The 18862-nt window shown below is 31.7% G+C and overlaps 1 protein-coding gene across 1 annotated transcript; it reads right to left on the bottom strand.

Moving 5' to 3' along the window:
- Positions 1-51: 51 nt before the first annotated feature.
- LOC106068236 (pleckstrin-like) lies at positions 52-18163 on the bottom strand. Its single transcript, XM_056026728.1, has 10 exons — positions 18031-18163; positions 10233-10391; positions 9513-9638; positions 9190-9242; positions 8810-8901; positions 8368-8540; positions 7996-8148; positions 6931-7020; positions 6507-6591; positions 52-5581 (listed from the first exon to the last, which is right to left on the bottom strand). The coding sequence occupies exons 1-10, from the start codon at positions 18073-18075 to the stop codon at positions 5355-5357; spliced, it is 1203 nt and encodes a 400-aa protein (XP_055882703.1). The 5' UTR covers positions 18076-18163; the 3' UTR covers positions 52-5354.
- Positions 18164-18862: the final 699 nt, after the last annotated feature.

Here is an 18862-nt window from a genome sequence, read left to right as displayed (position 1 = left end):
ACTTAATTCTTTTAGAATACAAACAAATTAATTGTTGACCAAAGCATGAAGCTCTTGAAAAAACAAACATTTATTAAATACAAATAATCCTTAAACTTAACTGCGAAAAAAATAAAATAAATAAAAAATAATAAAACATTTTACATTACAACAATATATAAACAATATATTAGTAGAAATAGGTTAAAACCAAACAGTAGAGCTGTAGCCATGGAAATGGACAAAGTAATATTGAATGTGATAGCAAACTGTCTCATTAAAACAACAAAATGAATGTGTATACTTTACAAAACATGAGTTAATAATTGCAGGCTGATGAAAAGTGATCATATTTTGGTAAAAATAAATTCCTGGATCACCAATAATTATTACACACTCCTTAGTCTTCCTCAGTTTAACTAAAGTAAACTACAAGTAAGACCTGGTCTTGACAACTTTATTACATTATGTTGTTGTTGTTTTTTTTAAAGCATTATAATTATTTTAAAATTTTTCTCCTCAAACATTCATTTTACAGTAAACAAATACATGGTAAGTATACATGTGAATTTGTAATAAACTTTTGATACTAAAAAAATGATTTTATGATTAGCTGGTGGCAAACTGCAAACCAAAACGCTTTTCTATACTAAATACTAGTTGTAGAATATTTCTGGTTACACAATCAAAAATAAGTATTTATTATGCAAAACACAGCACTCATTTATATCATTGAAACTTACAATAAAATATATAATGTTTATATAATAAATAGACCAAAACAAAAATGATCTCTAGTGCTGAAATTATTGTCATTTTAAAAATAAAGACATAAAACTACTTGATACTTTACTAATGTACATTTCTTCTGAATGAATAAAACAAACAATTACAGCTGTCTTGTGTTGTTATTGTCAATCCACTACACAGATTTACAATTTAAAATTTACATACAGGATAATTTTTTATAATTCCATTAAAAGAAAAAAAAGAAATATGTTAAACAATGCAAAATTCAAAATCAGTGGAAGAAATCAAATCAAAATTATTTTTCAAATAGCATCACATAAGACATTACATTTAATATCAAAGTGTTCCCCTGCACTCCAACATAACATGAAAACTCTTGACATACGACAAATAGAATTCCCTGTTGAGTTGTATCCTTCATAAAACCAAAATGGCAAGATATATCAAAAATTTAATTTCAGTAAAAAGTATACATTTGCTTTCAATTAGCCGAGACCAATCGTTAAAGAAGGCCTCAATACTGGCCTGGGACATCGCAACCTATGGACAGTTTAGATGAATAGCTCATTGCCACATCACCAGCTCATATGTTGCGATGTCATAGTCAAGTGTTCAGGCTTTCTGTACCGATCAGTCTGGATTTAAGTCTGGATTTAGCTCGTTGCCAAGTGTTGTGTAAATGTCAAAGTGAAATACAAACAAGTGTGCAGGGAAGAACAAGGTGTGACTAGCTACTGTACAGCTTCAATATTCAACCAACAGAATTCATACATCAGTCAAACTGGCATCATTGTGCTCATGTAAGGTTAGAGGGGTAAAGGTAGGTAATAGATGAAACAAACACAATGTACCTCACAGTGGAAAATTGTTAAACACAGAGAGGTTTATGTGACTAAATTTGAAATAACACTAGGTAAACAATATACAGATATATGTGAGATGAAACTTTACCTTAGTAGCTTATAAAAACATTTCTATCTAGATTGATATCCCATTATGAGTAACCAATAACTTAAACAAGACTAATACATACAATATGATGTGAACTGAAATATGAATAAGGCCCTAAGCAATGTGCATAAAATTTACTTACAAAATGTATTTCCCATACTTAAGGCATCAGCAACTTCATTGTATTCAGTCTAATCAACACATTACATTGGCCAGAAATTTTCTATGAATAGCAATTAGGATGAAATGATTTAGACAAGGAAATCAAACAGGGAGAAAAGATTTTACTTGGATCTGTAAAAAGAATTGATATTAAGATTTATTCAATCCAACCTAATAAACAGACCATTTTCTTTTTGGGTGGACAGTTTCCTTCACATATAGTAGTGTCGAAGTAGACCATAAATATTTATTTTTAGTTTGTATATCAAAGAATGACATATGGAAATATGTTGAGGCAACTGAACTCATCATTGTGTTGGCCATTCAATACCTCTGCATTTGTCTGACCTCAAATACTGGCCAATGCTACTTCACTAGTTCTCTGAACCTTAAAGGTAACAATTTTTCCAACATCAAATCACAATCATTATTTAAGCAATAGTTCAAATATTAGGTTTACTAATTTCCATATTCTGTACCTCATCAGGACTCAAAAGAGAAAATAAATGTATTATGTTTGATTAGATAAGAAGTGATACAATTTCTCCAAATAATACCTTAATTTAACTCATTTCTTCAAAAGAAAAAAAGAACTAAATTTTTTTTAGCCTTTTAGACCTTGGCAATATGAAGCGAGTGGAAATATTATCAGAGAGGTGAAGTAAGAATGACATGTACTCACTAATGTTCCTATAACACTGAAGGGGTAGTGCAAGAGAAGAGAAAGGCTATGACCATGGCTTGACATGAAATGCAAATTACATTGCAGTAAGGATACAACATGTAGATAAAATTAATACAATGATCATAACCATTCTTTGTTGGATTTATTCTTTAAAGACTGAAACACAACTCTATAAAGAAATGAGCCTAGTTAACATTTTGTGTGAATAGCACTCTTTAAAAACCTGGCACAAAACTAACTAGTTAACCATTGCACTGACCAAGATTCAAACTGTCCTATAGGGAGTCATACTAAATCAAGAGAACATTCTAACTAGAGTAAAGCAAGAGAATACATGTTTTATACAGTAGAGGAAGGACATTAAGCCCTGCTGGTTAGACAACAATAACATTTGGAAAGAAAAAAAATTCAATAACATTTCACACCTACAATAATATGGACTCTGAACCAAAATGCAAGATTTAAAACATTGGGCTTTGTATTTTGTTTTCAATCAGTTTGAATTCTTATGCACTATTTAGAAAACTAGTGTCCAATTGAAACTTACATAAGCTGATGAGGTTTAACAATCTGACAAATGACCAATGGAAAGGTACATAACTCAGCAAACTGATTTCTCACTCATCTAAATAATGATTTTTTTTAACAATGAAATTATAATGTAAAAATTCTCACTATGAAACTTGGAATCATTAAATTTCCAAAACATGACAGAAAAAAAAATGTTACAACTTAAATTTTAATCAAATTATCCTATTTTAGAAATGTATTGTTCAATAGGAAATTTTCATACATGAAGGTCAATTCATACATAGCAGGCGTTTTGATGCATTCAGTGTAAAGAAGTAGTTGAAAGAGCTTTATACTTTTAGTGCACAACTGCAGAATCTAATTTTTAAAGCTCTTTTACTGTACCTCAAAGTAATTTTTATAACTTAGTGATTTTTCAATGTGGCACCCTGATCTTTTTTTCTCATGTTAACACATGTCTTGAGCTTCCATTATGTCACCATGAGATTTCTTCATATCGCCTTTTCTTCTTTTCTATCAAACTGCATCATATTGCTTATAGAACATACATCCAAGTGTAAACAAATAGCACATATTTGTTTTAGCTCAGATTAGATTAGTGAGAACAAAAGTAATAACCATTTCCAACATTTCTGTTTTCAAGATGTGTAAAAAAATATATATTATTTCGGATATGACAAATAATTGAAAAGACTATTTGAAGAACATAGCAGAGAAAAATAATTAACAGGTTTACATGGAATAGCAACTTTTTATCCATGTACTATACAAAATGATTTAGGAGCTAGTTTAATGACCCTTACAAAACTTTAAAAAAAAATGCAAGGTAATGGTAAATGTCACATGGAATGTGTGAAATACAGGCGCTATACTAGTCTTACACAAATATAAACACTGGTCTCATGTACAAAAGTTTGTTTTATGAAACATTGCACTTTATCCTTGATTATAAGTGTGATTAGAACTGGTGGACATAAAAAAAAAAAAATCAGCCATTTACATACAATAGAGAAACAATTTACAAAAGGTTTAAGTCATATCAAGAAAGTTTGTATTTAAGTATTAGAGACATAGCCTGATCAAATCTTATCTGACAAATAATCTAATTATGGCATTTTGTTTTGCTTGAATAAAAAGAAATATTTAAGGTGGAAAAAAAGGAGGGACATAAACTACATACAATATTTAAGCAGGCATTATGTAAGAGTAAAATGTCAGATCATAGCTTAACGCCATCTATTACCAGAACTATTAAATTTAATGTTTATCTGATCTTTAAACATCATTGATTTGCCTGAAGTTCTTTGACTTGCTGACTTTCTCTGGCAATACAAATTTATATGATCAATGTAAATTAAAAAGCAAAATTGGCTTGTTTAGTCAGAGATGAGAGGATGACTTGTTTACCAGGGGACGGAGACTTTCAAGAACAAAACAGTGATGGAGCTATGATTGAATACAAGATTATCAATTGCAGAGAGGTCAGAAACATTATATAATGACTAAATGAACTTAAAGCATTAAAGCAGCAAGTTAAATCTCACAAAGGAATTTCACTTATCTTAATCAGGTTATTCTTATAAATATTTTTTATTGGAAAAGAAACCTTTTTTTTTTCATTCTCAATCTCAAAAGTAATTCATCATTACTTTTTATAACCAATCAAGTGACTAGTTTATCACATGGTGATGCATATTATTAAATAAATAATCAACTTAAAATATTACTAAATAACTAAGTGACAATCAGAAAATAAAATGGAAACTAATTTTTAAAAGGAATTGTTTAGTAGTATAAATTACATTTAAAAAAAATTAAAATACATTTTTGCACACCCTGTTGATGCAAATAGTTTTTTTATATTAAATTTATAAAATAAATATTTGTACTTTATATGAATCATAAAGTCCTCAATTCAAATAAAAATTTAACCATTATAAAAAAATAATTAAAATATGAACATTTCTGACTAGAATTAAATTGTGTGACTCTCACAAACCAGCGGATCTTTCCTTTAATTGTACAACAGTGACAACCAACCTTTTTGAGGCAACAGACCAAATAATTTTTCAAATTATGCACTGCAGCAATCCAATACTTCATTGTTCACTACTTATTTAATCTAATGTGCTGATCTCCATCACAGTGGGCAGAAGATTAGAGGGGCTGGATAGTGCAACATCACGGACAGGACGTGGCCTGCAGGTCGTAGGTTGGGCATCACTGGTGACAACTTGCAAAGAACAGAAATGACAGATCCCAAGGAGAACTCAAGTGGTAGTTAAAACTGTCTGTTTCACGCTGCTGTGTCGCCCCCTGCACTAGAACTGGAAATGGTGTCTCCCTGCTGAGTCGCACTCCTGCTATAGATGTCATTCAAGACACTTAGCCATTCAACTTTCTCTTGCTCATCTTTCATCTGAAAGGTCAAGGTTTTCCCTTTCTTACTTCGGATCACAAGTCTGAAGCGTGGTGACCTCGGTTCAGAGGCATCAATTAGGCCACTGCTGGTACTACTGCTGCCTGTAATTCACATGAGTACATAATGGATGGACATATTGAGTATGGTAGTCAATAGCATTGAACTAATATTTTTAAGTTAAAAAAAAAAAGATTTCTTGCAAAGAAGTTACAATTTAAAACATTTTGTAATACAAATATTGAGGCAATAAGTAACATGAAAAAGTCAATTTCCAAGGTGCAGCATAAACTTATGACCACTGAAAAGGATTTCTTTCAGAAAACAGACAGAGACTGTGAGCCCTTTGTCCTAGTCCTGTCTGAAGATTTCTCTATGACCCTAACCATTATTTGGTTGTGTAACTAAGTGTAGTGAACTCTATTAATTTGGATTCACAAATAAAAGGGACAACACTCAAATTAAAAAATTTTTAGCAATTAGATAACCTTATGATATATAATATATTAATATTGAAAGACAGGGTCCTACATAGAGCTTATCATGGATTTAAAAGCAGAAGACAGACAGGGGCATTGTAGTATTGGCAGAGTACAAATTAGATAGTTCAAGATGATGGACATAACTTTAGATTGAATCACATCTAGTCAATTGTATGAGATAATTTCTTAGTATAACAAGAAGTGATAATTAGACTTTGTTTTTTATTTAAAATGATTAATCAATTAAAAATGGATGGCAAGTCGATGTCAATACATAGATTCAATTTAAAATGTAGCAGCCAAGGTGAAAATCCAGGTTTTACAGGTTGGGTCATACCTACCTATCTATCCTTGGGCATCCACCAGTCCCCCTTATAAGCAATAGAAATTTTCAAAATGTTTCAAAATTAAAATAGAAGCTTGGGAAATGGTAAAAGAATTATCTCAATCACTCGAATCCCAACGTATTGAATTAAAGATAGTGAAAATATTTTCTTTAAAATATCCAAGGTAGAGAACAATTGAAAGAAACATTTCTTGAAATTACCTTTAGATGATGGTGGCTTTATGATCTCCATTACTTTACAAGTCTCCAGTAAGACAGTTTTAGAAGGGAATTTTTCTTCTGTCACCTGTTGGAATAAATAAAGGCTGCGTGTAAATGTTGCATATATATACAGTGAAAATCAACAAAAAATGTATTTATATTCATTTAAGATAATCTAGATATACAAACTTCAATAAATCTCAATCAAAAGAAAAGCAATCGAGTGCAGTAAGATGATTCTTGTATCTCTAAAAGGTTAAGCTCAACATTAAACACAATATATTATAAGAAAAATTGGTTCATCTTGCATTGTAAAAAAAATGGTTTTTAAAAGAATTCGGGTTATAATTGTACAAATATAAAATTAAGCTAATTGCATAAAAGCGTTAGGTCTTGTAACTAAAGAGATGAGATCAATACATACTGCTGCAAACTTTGCCCTATAGTAGTGCAGTGAGGGGGGTGATTCACGGACTGCAACTTTCATAACCCTCCAGCCTTTTCTGATATGTCTCTGGAGAGAAAATGAAAAGCTCAATTAAAATTCAAACAATCTGGCGCTCTAAGGCATTATCTCTACACAACAAGATACGAATCTATAATACAAACGTTAAGTCTGTCCTTCTATACCGTTTAGAAACTTGGAGAGTCACTAAAACAAATATGGAAAAACTCCAGACTTTGTTAACAGATGCCGATGCCGGATATTAGGAAGTAGGTGGCCAGAAAAGATAACTACTATCGATTTGTGGGAGAGAACTAGACAAAAACCCATAGCCCAAGACATCACAAAACGAAAATGGAGCTGGATAGGACACACCCTGCAAAAACCCGAAAACCAGCTACCAATGTTGCAAGGCAGGCACTTGACTGGAACCCACAAGGAAAGAGGAAAGTGGGCAGACCCAAGCAAACCTGGAACAGGTCAGTCATCAGTGAAGCTGAGGGCACTGGAATGACATGGGAGCAAATGAAGAAAGCTGCTCAGAACCGAGTTCGGTGGAGAGGTGTGGTTGTGGCCCTATGCTCCCCTGGGAGTACACAGGATTAAGTGAGTAAGTAAGTCAATTAAAACATGAAGTGCTGGGGCACCACAGCGGTGCAAAGAAACTCTCAAACAGCATACAATAACTTATGATAACATTTTGAATTAAAGTAAAAGAAAACTAAAATAAAGAAAACTAGCATTATTTCAATACTGGTACATGAAAAAAATTAATTTAAACACATTTAATGATACAGTTGAAAATATTCCTATAATGTAATGTAAATAGGACAAATAATGTTCCAGATTAGACTAGTATACAGACTTTGAGTTAATTATTGAAGGCAATTTCCAGATTGGCTTCATTTTTTAAATTACAGTTTAAGAAAATCAGAAGGGAGCTAGTCTGCAGAATAAACTGTTTAAAGAAACTGGTTTGGAAAAGTTTTACACAAATACTTATGCGTTGGACACTTAGTTGTTGTTTTTTACGTTGTCCATTACCTTTTTAGCAAGAAAAGCTTCTTTCAAAATTTTTCCTTTTTTCATTTTTTGTTCTTCTTTGTCATTATCATCATCATCATCTTCTGATGAGCTGGACTCACTGTCTGTGCTGTCATAAAAACTGTTCCTTTTAGCCCCAAGGTTAATGGATGTCTGGAATATACAACATACTAACGAATATAACAAGCTTAAAAAAAAACAATATGATACAATTCCATTATCAAATAAAGATTGATTAAGTTTTAACCTTCCACTGACATCAAGATTTTAAAAGGGGAACTTTCTCTCTTCACAAACAAAAAATAACAGTATGTTATATTTCAAAATATGAATCAAAAGCAAACAAGAATTTGTTTTTAAAAAGTGACTTACAAATCTATAAAGCTTGTCATTGTCACTAAACTTTGGGCTGACTCCACTGGTGCCATCTTTGAGATCTACTTCCTGAACGTGACCAAGTTTAAGCAAAGCCTGGCCCATGGCAGATCCATTTCCTCTATTTCTCACAAGTGACCATCTCAAAAGCCAATCCACTATTGCTTTACCTTAGTAAAAAGAAAAAACAAATTGAAAGAATTCACTTCCCATTGAACTAATTATTGTTACTACTTAAATAGAACACTAAATGAAATGAATAAAGACATTGTTTTTTTTTTCTTTTACTCTTCTTGTAATAATGTACATATGGCATATGTGGCTTAAAAATTTATTTTTTTTATTAATGGAAATCAAATTTTCTGTAAAGAATGAAGCTACTATCTCATCAAATGCTCTTGCTTAGTAGATACAACAAAGGAATGGGGTGAAATCCTACCAGTAAAACAGTTTTTATATACAACTCCTCCTCTAAGGTGATTGGCTGACTCAATGCCTGCATCTGGGTCCTGAATGGCACCTATTATTTCACTGTGTGGGTGAATAAATGTTTTTGTAGAATGTAGAAGAACACACTGACAAACTTACATATAAGCACAAAGTATTTTAACATAAAACTCTGCTGTGTAATGCGTATATTAAGTCAGTTTACATTGGTTCATAATGTTCTAACATGAAATTCAGTTTTGTAACTTGTATCTTTAGTCAACTTACAAAGATTCACTTTAAGGTAAAATTAAGTAGTACAACTTAAGTGCCTGTGGTAACTCTTAGTTCAACAAGTTTTAATATAAAATATCTGTTTACATGTTTACTTACCTAACGTTAGCAAATGTATGGAAATCTTGAAAAGACATTTTGTCATGTATAATCTGAATTGTAAAAAAGGGAACAAAAAGTGAAAAATCATGTATAATCTGAATTGAAAAAAAAAAAAATGAAAAAAAAAATGTGATCAAAATTAGATTTAGATTTTATGACACATGGGCACAGTTTAGGCCATGTCGTATCAAAATAAATGTTGATGTTACAGAAAATGAAAATCACTTTTTGATGATGTTTTCAGCTTTCTTCTCAATTAATGATTCTTTTTAAACATAAAGATTGATATGCACTTCTAACCAAAAAACCCAAACAACTACCTCTTTAGATGTGCTGAGAGATCTGATGACTGCTCCTAAGGCATGCGCCCACCTGTCCCTATCCTCAGCTCCACCTGCCTGGAAGTACAGCTCCTCCCCATCTGGTACATGTAATTTCAGTAAACCCTGAAAAAAGAATAATAGAAGTAAGTTCACATATTGATGAGGTCAAGGTAATCAGCAGTATTTCTCCCATTACCCTTCCCTTTCCCAGAAAAAACAGCTGTTTACATAGAATAAACATGTAGCAAGATTACAATATTATAATATAATTAAAAGAAAATGTTAAAAACACTGGTATTCCTATACACAGCTTCACAGATGTTAATATTAAATACTTAAAACTTTTGTAATCTATACATCAGATTTCTTTATGACTATTGACTTTAGTTGTTAATGTATTCCATAATTTGTAGATATTAAATCAACTTTCCAAATATGACCAATAGAAATCTATACAATTAAACAAAAAAAACTCTTTAACTTTCTGAGCGCCTAAAGGCAGCACGGAAAACCTTCTCCCAGATACCCCCTCCCTCCACTGGTCCACAAAAGAGATTGGACCATAGCGCTCTGAGCATGCTATAAGCATGAAAGTAGCTCTATATAAAAGCCATAATTTATTTAAGTTGCAGATCCTAAAATTTAAAAAAAAAATTTTATTGTGTTTTCTAACCACTGTAATAATATGGATGACAGCAGACTTGTAGGAAAGCTTACCTGTGTATTGTAGTCTAAGTACTCTGGGCATGGGCAGACTATTGAGCATCCTTGCAGTGGAAGGGAGTTGATAATTAGCGACTTGTTCTTTTTATGATGACATGACAACTGATCCTCACTAAGGACAAACCAACGTGCTTTCCATTTTTTGTTTGCATTCTGAAACAGATCAGAAAACTGATTTGAACTAAAAAGTAAAACAAAGCAAAGCAGAAACACTTCTGTGACTGTACTGTTTAAGATGAAGAATAATAACTTCATAACATTATGAATTGCAAAGCCTGTTGATAAGCTCTACTTAATTATAGTTTACATTGCAAGAATGTTTTCAAAAGGTCAACACAAACAAAAGAATATATCTTTCATGTGTTATTGTTCTTTCTTTGCTGAGACTGAAACTATTCCTTTTTTATTCCCTCTTATCTTATCTTGTATATATATATATGTGCCTCCTCGTGCGGATGGTGAAACCTATTTTGAGTCCACAATATTGAGCTGCACACTGGGCAGCTTTTCTTCTGCCAGCACTGTTCTCTTGTCCTCTGCAATTTATGTGCCATATATCGATATAGACGACCTAGAACTATCAAACTGTATAAAAGTGCTTTGGAAATGTGCTTATCACTTCTCAATAATAACAAACTTGAATTATCTCTAATTTCTTTTATTTAAAAGACACCTTAAAGTGGTTCTTTCTAAAACCTCTTGGAGTTGTTCTTTCTAAAACCTCTCAGAGTGGTCCTTCCTAAAACCTCTCGGAGTGGTTCTTCCTAAACCTCTCGGAGTGGTTCTTCCTAAAACCTCTCGAAGTGGTTCTTCCTAAAACCTCTCAGAGAGGTTCTTCCTAAAACCTCTCAGAGAGGTTCTTCCTAAAACCTCTTGGAGTTGTTCTTCCTAAAACCTCTCAGAGTGGTTCTTCCTAAAACCTCTCAGAGTGGTTCTTCCTAAAACCTCTTGGAGTGGTTCTTTCTAAAACCTAACTTCCACAAATATCAACAGAATTAGACAACACATTTTATGAAAGATGGAAATTGGAACTAGTGAATTATGCCATTGTGGTCAGCAAATGCTGACCATGGCTTCTAAAGCTGCATACTTTATAAAAAAGCCTGAAAAGGATACAGGCCCCAAACACTACTAAGAAGAAAGACTGTATGGAACTCTGCCTGATCTGAAAACCATTGTGCTATTAAGCTTAGATATACTTATCTGAGCCCTCTAATGTTATCATGAGAATGCAGAGAGAAAAAGAAAAATCCAAAGTCACCATATATAACAATCGTGTCTTTAGAAATAAAAATCTAGCTTGATTATAACCAATTACAGAATAATAATTTTCTTTTACAGTCACAACAAGACCACGTTTTAGTAAATATGAACATTTTTTAGACATTACTAAATTTCATGTATATACAATTTTTTTTTTCATTCAAAATTTTTGTGTTGGCTAACAATTTACAAAACAACTACACTGCATTATAGCAAATGTCAAGCAAGCTGTGTTCAAAATTAACTATAATTATAATAAGTAGTGATTAGATGGAATTTAAAATTATGTTTATTGACAAAATTCATATATATAATGCAACTATTTATATAAATGTATAAATTATATTTTACTGTAAAGGATATAAATGGAAAATATGTGTGTCTGGCCTTGAATACATATTTTAATTCAATTTTTTTTTTAAACTAAAGTAATACAAAATTTTAAAATTATTTTTTTCTTTGTTAACTCTGAAACAGATTTATAGGAACAAATTGTAGCCTTTTATCTTTCTCTTATCTAAAAAGATGTGAATTGAATGAAATGAAGGCTTAACTTTGTTACAAAATTTCAAACATTAATAGTTAACAGGGAAGTTGTTTGCAGCACTAAGAGTCATGGAATTAATTATATAATATGAACAGTGATGCATGTAAATGTGTAAAATCTGTTCTAACAGAGCAACGAATATATAATTTCTAAAAAAGTATTACATGAATCTGTTTTCTTTACTTCTTCCTTTGACTGGAATAATGAGACACACACTCAACAGCTACATTATACACAAATCTAAAATTTTAATGTATTACAGATTTGACTAAAAGTATTGTATTGCAACCAAAAAATATTAATTCTTCCATGAAATCTATTTTTTTTTTTTTTTCTGTGTAAAAAGCTGCAGGTTTAAAGCTAATTGTTTTCTGGCAGATGATTTACTTGCTAACATTAATTCATTCATGATAATAAATCATGCATACAGGACTGGATGCACCAAAAAGCACCTCCAAGAGTTCATAAGAAGTCAAAGATTGTCATCATAGTCACATACATTTTATTTATAGCAGTAGAGAAAGTTGTAAGTATGGATTTCACCAACAGCCATAATTTATTCTTCGAATTGCAATGTTTGCAGATTGGTTAAGTCATAATTAATAGTTTATTTTCTAGTCATTACTCAAATTCATAGTTGTAAACTTTGTGTTGTATTACACACAATGCATTTGTAAGCCAGTACTGGTAGTATTATATAGAAACATTATTTGACTAGTTCACAAGGTGAAAAAAAAGGGTTCTTTTTTATCATATAAATTACAGTTAAATAGCAAACAATATGAAAATGAATATAACCCCTTTTTTAGAAGCATGGTAAATGTTGCGAATGGATAGAATAGATCTAGAATAGAATGCGAATTAATAGATCTGGATAAACAAATACATTTTTACATATCTGTATGGTGAATGGATACAATTTCTTTCTATTTTGTCTAAACTGTGGGAAGTGTGGCTGAGTGCCATAAATCACTTGATACCTTTCAATGAGGGCTCAAGCTTGAATCCCAACTTGAGCTGCATTTGGTTTGCTTAGTGCCTAAATGCAGCATAGAAACCTTCTACCAGGTCCTTCCCACAAAAGTCCACATAAGAGTTTGTACCAGAATGCACTCAGCGTGATGTAGCATGAAAGATGCACTATACAAAAGAAACTTAAACATTTTTTTTTTAATATTGAGCACAACACTATACTTAATATACAGTCCATACACTAAATGAATGATTCAAAAAATACATTTGGATATTAAAAAGTTGAATATATTTATAAAATTTATAATATTTCCATTTCTTTTATTTTGAAGGATGGAGAGCTTTATTTGGGTAGTTAGAACTTAATATTAAACTGTAAAACAGGAAATAAAACAAATGAAAAACTGTCATCTTTAACATAAAAAAATGTTGCACAATACTTTCTCCTAATAACCCTCCCTTGCAAGATTATTTAAAACCAATCCAGCCCCTGTGTCCTAGTACCAATTACACATATTTCCCTCACATACGGAACATCACTTCATTGAAATCATAAAGTGTGTACAAAGCACTCACACAACCAATATCACTTAACACCCACACATCCTGACCTTCAACCAAAGCATATAATGCCATGCTAGAGGTCATAATAAGCACTTCAGAGTATCAAGTATCTGGGTGTATCTTTAAAGTGAATCATTTTCTCAAGTATTAAGTTGCATTTCTTTTTGTTCTTGGACTCAGCATGTAAATTTAAATAAATGTAACACAAATCTATTATACATTTTTTTTAAGATAGCTGGCATAAAAAGGCAACCTGCCACAGAAAATGTAAAAAACCAGACTGAACTATAGACAAATGAGACTGTCATACATGCTGTTCATAATAACTAAACAAAAAAAAAACACATTAAGTTTTGTCATCAAGTTAGCATAAATAGAATAACTCAAGAAATGGCAAGGATAAAACAAATCTAATAGGTTAAAGAAATGTTAAGCTATGAAAGTAGCACAGGGGTTCATTTACCCCCCCCCCCCAAAACATACTTTAAATTGCTAAAAGTTAAAGCATACTACTGTCATTAAAAAATTTTATGCTTCCAAATGTTTTGACAGATCAGGACATATGAGATTGCCTGAATGTATTTTTAGTGAGGCTTAAAACATTAGGAAAAATAATAAGAGATTCTGACCCAATACACTTTTCAATTCTTAGTTTGACTGTTTGAGTTTCATTACTTTTACTGGCACAGTCTCATTCACACTCCAATAGACTCATACATCAGTGTCTCAGACTGATCTAGACAAATAGCAACTACCTTCAACACTTGGCTAATATATCAAGGGCTTCTTTAGGGCTATTTTTAAGTCTGAAGACTTTTATATGTACTACACATGTGCCTATAGACACATAATGAAATACGTGTGTTATATAAAATATGTCATGCATTGAGTCAGAAGTTATTTATTAGGGTTTTTTTTTTTTAGCTTTATGATGAGACTTAGTGTGTTCTAAAGTAAGTTCGAGCAACATAGCTTTTTACATTGATAAAAAATTGCCAGTGTACTGTAGAATATTAGACATATTTATAATTTTAAAATGCAGATTAAATCAATATTATATATATACAAATCTAGTTTTCTAGATCAGAAGTAGAGGAGCATAGAAAAAGTGACTATAGCTGGTGTTCCTGTACTGGAAAAAAAAAAAAGAAACTGACTTGTGAAAATTAAAGATTAAAGCATGTTTTAAATATATTTTATATATTTGATATATTATATATGCTTGAGGCTTCCATCTGCTTGATCGACATTTTAATAACATATTTTTTAAAATCCTTTTCTTAGAAACTGGTTTGATCTATCATCTAGAATAATCTAGATCTAAATCTATTCTCAGGAAAAGAAAGGATTTGAATAGATCTAGTATATCTAGAATTAGATCTAATCCATCACATTCCAGGTCCTTAATAATGATCAATGAATTTATTCTAGATCTAATCTAAATAACATTTCTTTCCTTATCAATGCTTTTCTTAGAATTATAAAGCAGTTTCATCTTGATTGAATCTAGATCTAGCTCAACCATATTGATCTCTTCGTAAATCTAGGACACACCGTGTCCAGAAGAAGACAAATATAAACAATAATCAGAGATGTATACATATATTTTATTTTGCTTTCTCAGTATTTTCATTTCGCACTATTAATAAATAAATAAAATAACTGCAATTGTTTTGTCGATATGCAGACTTGGTGAAATATGTGAGCTTTTTTTTTTGACGATTTTGCGGGATGATAGGCATGTCTGATCTAGCTTACTAGCCTTGGGGGAAATTTGATTGAGAAAATTATGCTTGACGATACCCACCCTAGTGCTAATAGTGCATGGAATGGGTTGCCTGAGCCAGCCAGGAAAACCAGTGACTTGGCAGAATCTAAGTTTAAGGCATAGGACAAAATCATCTTCCTTTTTGAAGTGACTGTTTATATAATGTGTATTTATGTTTATGTATGTTGTGTGTGTGTTTGTTTACTTGTAGTCTCCCTTGTTGTACTGTTCAGTATCTTCAGGTGTTCACATGTTTTTCTCAAGTATGTTATTAGTGTATATTAAAGTCTCCTGTTAGTTTTTTCACTTTCTTGTCATGTCAATAAAATGGAGTTGTAACTTAAACAGCAGTGTTGTTATTTCAGCATAATTGATTTATATAACATGGTGGCAGCGGTGGGAGAACATTTTACCCTTCCAGTAATGGAAGACTTGCTTCCTAGATTATCAAATGCAAAAGTGTTTTCAAAACTGGACCACGCAAATGCCTATTGGCATGTGCATCTGGATGAAGCATCGAGTTTGCTCAAAACTTTTCAGACACCCTTTGGACATTACAAGTGGAGAAGATTACCATTTGGAACATCTGTGAGCTAAGAACTGTTTCAGAAACATCTAAATGCTGCTCTTGAAGGTCTTGATGGTGTGATTGGTGTAGCTGATATTATTTAGTTTATGGTTCTGGAGACACATGGGAAATAGCTTCCCATGACCATGACAAGAATATTACAGCATTATTTGAGAGATGTTGTTCTGCGGGAATTAAATTGAACAAAGAAAAAGCTAAGATTAAAATGAAAGAAATTACATTTTTGGGACATCTAATTACAAGTGATGGTTTAAAGATTGATTTAGAAAAGGTAAAGGCTGTTAAAGAAATGAACAAACCAACAAATGTCAAGGAAGTTATGCGCTTTTGTGGATTTGTGAACTATCTTGCTAAATTTCTACCAAGACTATCAGACGTCATTAAACCAATTCGGCAGCTACTTCATACAGATATCCCTTGGTCATGGTCTAAAAAACATGACAGTGCATTCTGTGACATACAATCTATGGTGACTTAAGCTCCTGTGCTAGCATTCTACAATCCACTTAAAGAATTGACCATACAGTGTGATTCTAGTCAAAATGGTCTTGGCGCTGTCTTAATGCAGGAAAGTAAACCCATGCCCGTAGCTTACGTAAATGCAAGTCGATCTTTGACTGATACTGTAGGGATGTTACAATATCCTGTGACAAGCCCCTTTTATTAAGTCAAAAAAATGTTTCGACTTTTTTCTGACATTTTTTTTACATACCTTAAAGGTGCACTTTTTTAACATATTAATTGAATACTTCTCTGTAAAAGAGTTATAGTTTTTGATTGACCAATAAAAATGGCTTCTGGGAATGAAATTACGCTTTCCCACGTGGAGTAGAAGGTTTCGTTTTATTAGACTTAAATAAAGGTTCGATTTCCCTTGTGTATAGTTTAAAAAGCTCAACATTCCCACGCCCTTCACTCACCAGTATTGTAGAGCATTTTTCTGGCTAAATTTCAGTGCTTTACTTTTCACATAATACTGTGCACTTTGGATGCTATTAATTTTTTAATATTTAGAAGTTGAATCTAATGCTGGAGGCCATTGTTAACCATTGTAATTTTAGCCTTCTTGTTTACATGCCAAGATAATAGTGATTGGTCAGATTGGTCATGTGACATCAAACAATTTTCTGATAGGTTAAATTATTATAGCAGTTTAAAAAAAACTTAGACTGAAATGATGTCAAAATGGCTGACATTGATTTATTTCTGCAGTTACTCATTTTGAAATAGATGTAGAATTAGATCTAATGAGTATATAATATGCAGCTTAGTGTTCAGATATTTTAATAACAATAAACTTTCATTTGAAACATGTTTTTGGACTAGTTGATTAATATATAAGAAATGGCAAGCATATTTATTCAACACATTCAAATCTCCTCACATCGTGCCCATTGGTTGCTATGATAAGGACAAGCACACATAGAAAATTTATTTTCTTTCAACCAGGAATCATACATACATAATTCATATAAATTTAGAAGGCTCTTTCAAATCTACAACATATCAGACAACAAGATTCTTAAAATAATTTTTCTGAAAAAAATTGTAACATCCCTAGATACTGAGACTAGATACGAACAGATCGAGAAAGAAATGCTAGCAATTGTATTTGCAAGGGATAAGTTCCACCTATACTTATACATATTTGGTCAACATACAACCATTTATTATGATTTATCAATATTTGTCAATTACTCATTCTCATACATAGTCATAGTCAATAACTAACTTGAAATAATAACGGCTTGGGTCTAGAATTTCTAGTAGAATAGTCTAGATCTAGATCTAGCTAGTTTATATGTAGCTCTAGTGTAGATCTCTAGAATCTAGATTATCAATTTAGACTAGATCTACATTTAGGTCTAGGTCTAATTCATGAATTTAAAAAAATTATAATAACAAGACAATCATTGAAATGAATCAAGACAAGTTTTAGTTTACAAAATTGAAAAAAAAAAGGCCGAAGCCTCAAAAACAAAAAAGGACTATTTTGCAATTCAAATGAACAAATTATTCCAAATAACATGTTAACGTTAGTGGTAAAACCGGTGCATCAAAAAGGTCGATCAACAAATGTATATTTCACCTGTACAAGCATGTATCCCTCTTTTAAGATATGATGAGGATTCATTTTTCTTCCATGAATATAAAATCGAATTTACAAGTTAGTAATACGGAAGTTCGAGGAAAAGATGCAAATATGCCAGATTTGTTTGTTTGTAGGTTAAGGAATGTTATGCTGACTTTCTTCATATTTTAGATCTAACGTCTTCTATCTTTTTTACGTACACTAGATCTCTAGATTTCAGTTGCAACATTCAGGATTCATAAAAAAGGCTGTAATTCAATTTTAATCATCTTTTTTAAAAACCTTATTATCTTATGTTATTAACATCTGAGCTAACAAATGATAGCTTAACTGGCAAGATTTAAACCTTTCTGAAAAAAATAACTAGCTGAAAAATGGTAATCCAAGAATGTTTTCGCAAAAAAAAAATATTAATTTTTTTTTTTTTAATGTTATAAATCTAGAACTACCCCCTCTCCCCTTTTTTTTCCTAAAAAAAACAACAACATTAAAACATAATGTGGAAGAAGGTTGTTTTGAAGAAGTTCCTTTTGTAGCCATCATTGGGATTTTAACTGATGTCCACCTGGTCAACAGCTAAGCGCTTTAAAGGTGTTGAATTTGCGCGAACCGGGTAGGCCTATAGGCTGGTTACCAGACAGCCTTCTTTTTGAGGTCGGCAATGTAAGTTGTTAACCCTTCATGCAAACATACAAAGTCACTCATAAATTGAAGAAACTACAATCATAGGCCTATAATATTTTCAAGGCTGTTAAGAAAGAAATCTACACTTAAAGTTCCTCAACATGTGAGTTTTAGCTGCCAACGAAAGGTGAAAATTAAGCCGCTC

The sequence above is a fragment of the Biomphalaria glabrata genome, chromosome 4 (genome assembly GCF_947242115.1).
Source record: "Biomphalaria glabrata chromosome 4, xgBioGlab47.1, whole genome shotgun sequence".
Taxonomy (NCBI): domain Eukaryota; kingdom Metazoa; phylum Mollusca; class Gastropoda; family Planorbidae; genus Biomphalaria; species Biomphalaria glabrata.
This window is presented reverse-complemented; position numbering and strand designations above follow the sequence as displayed.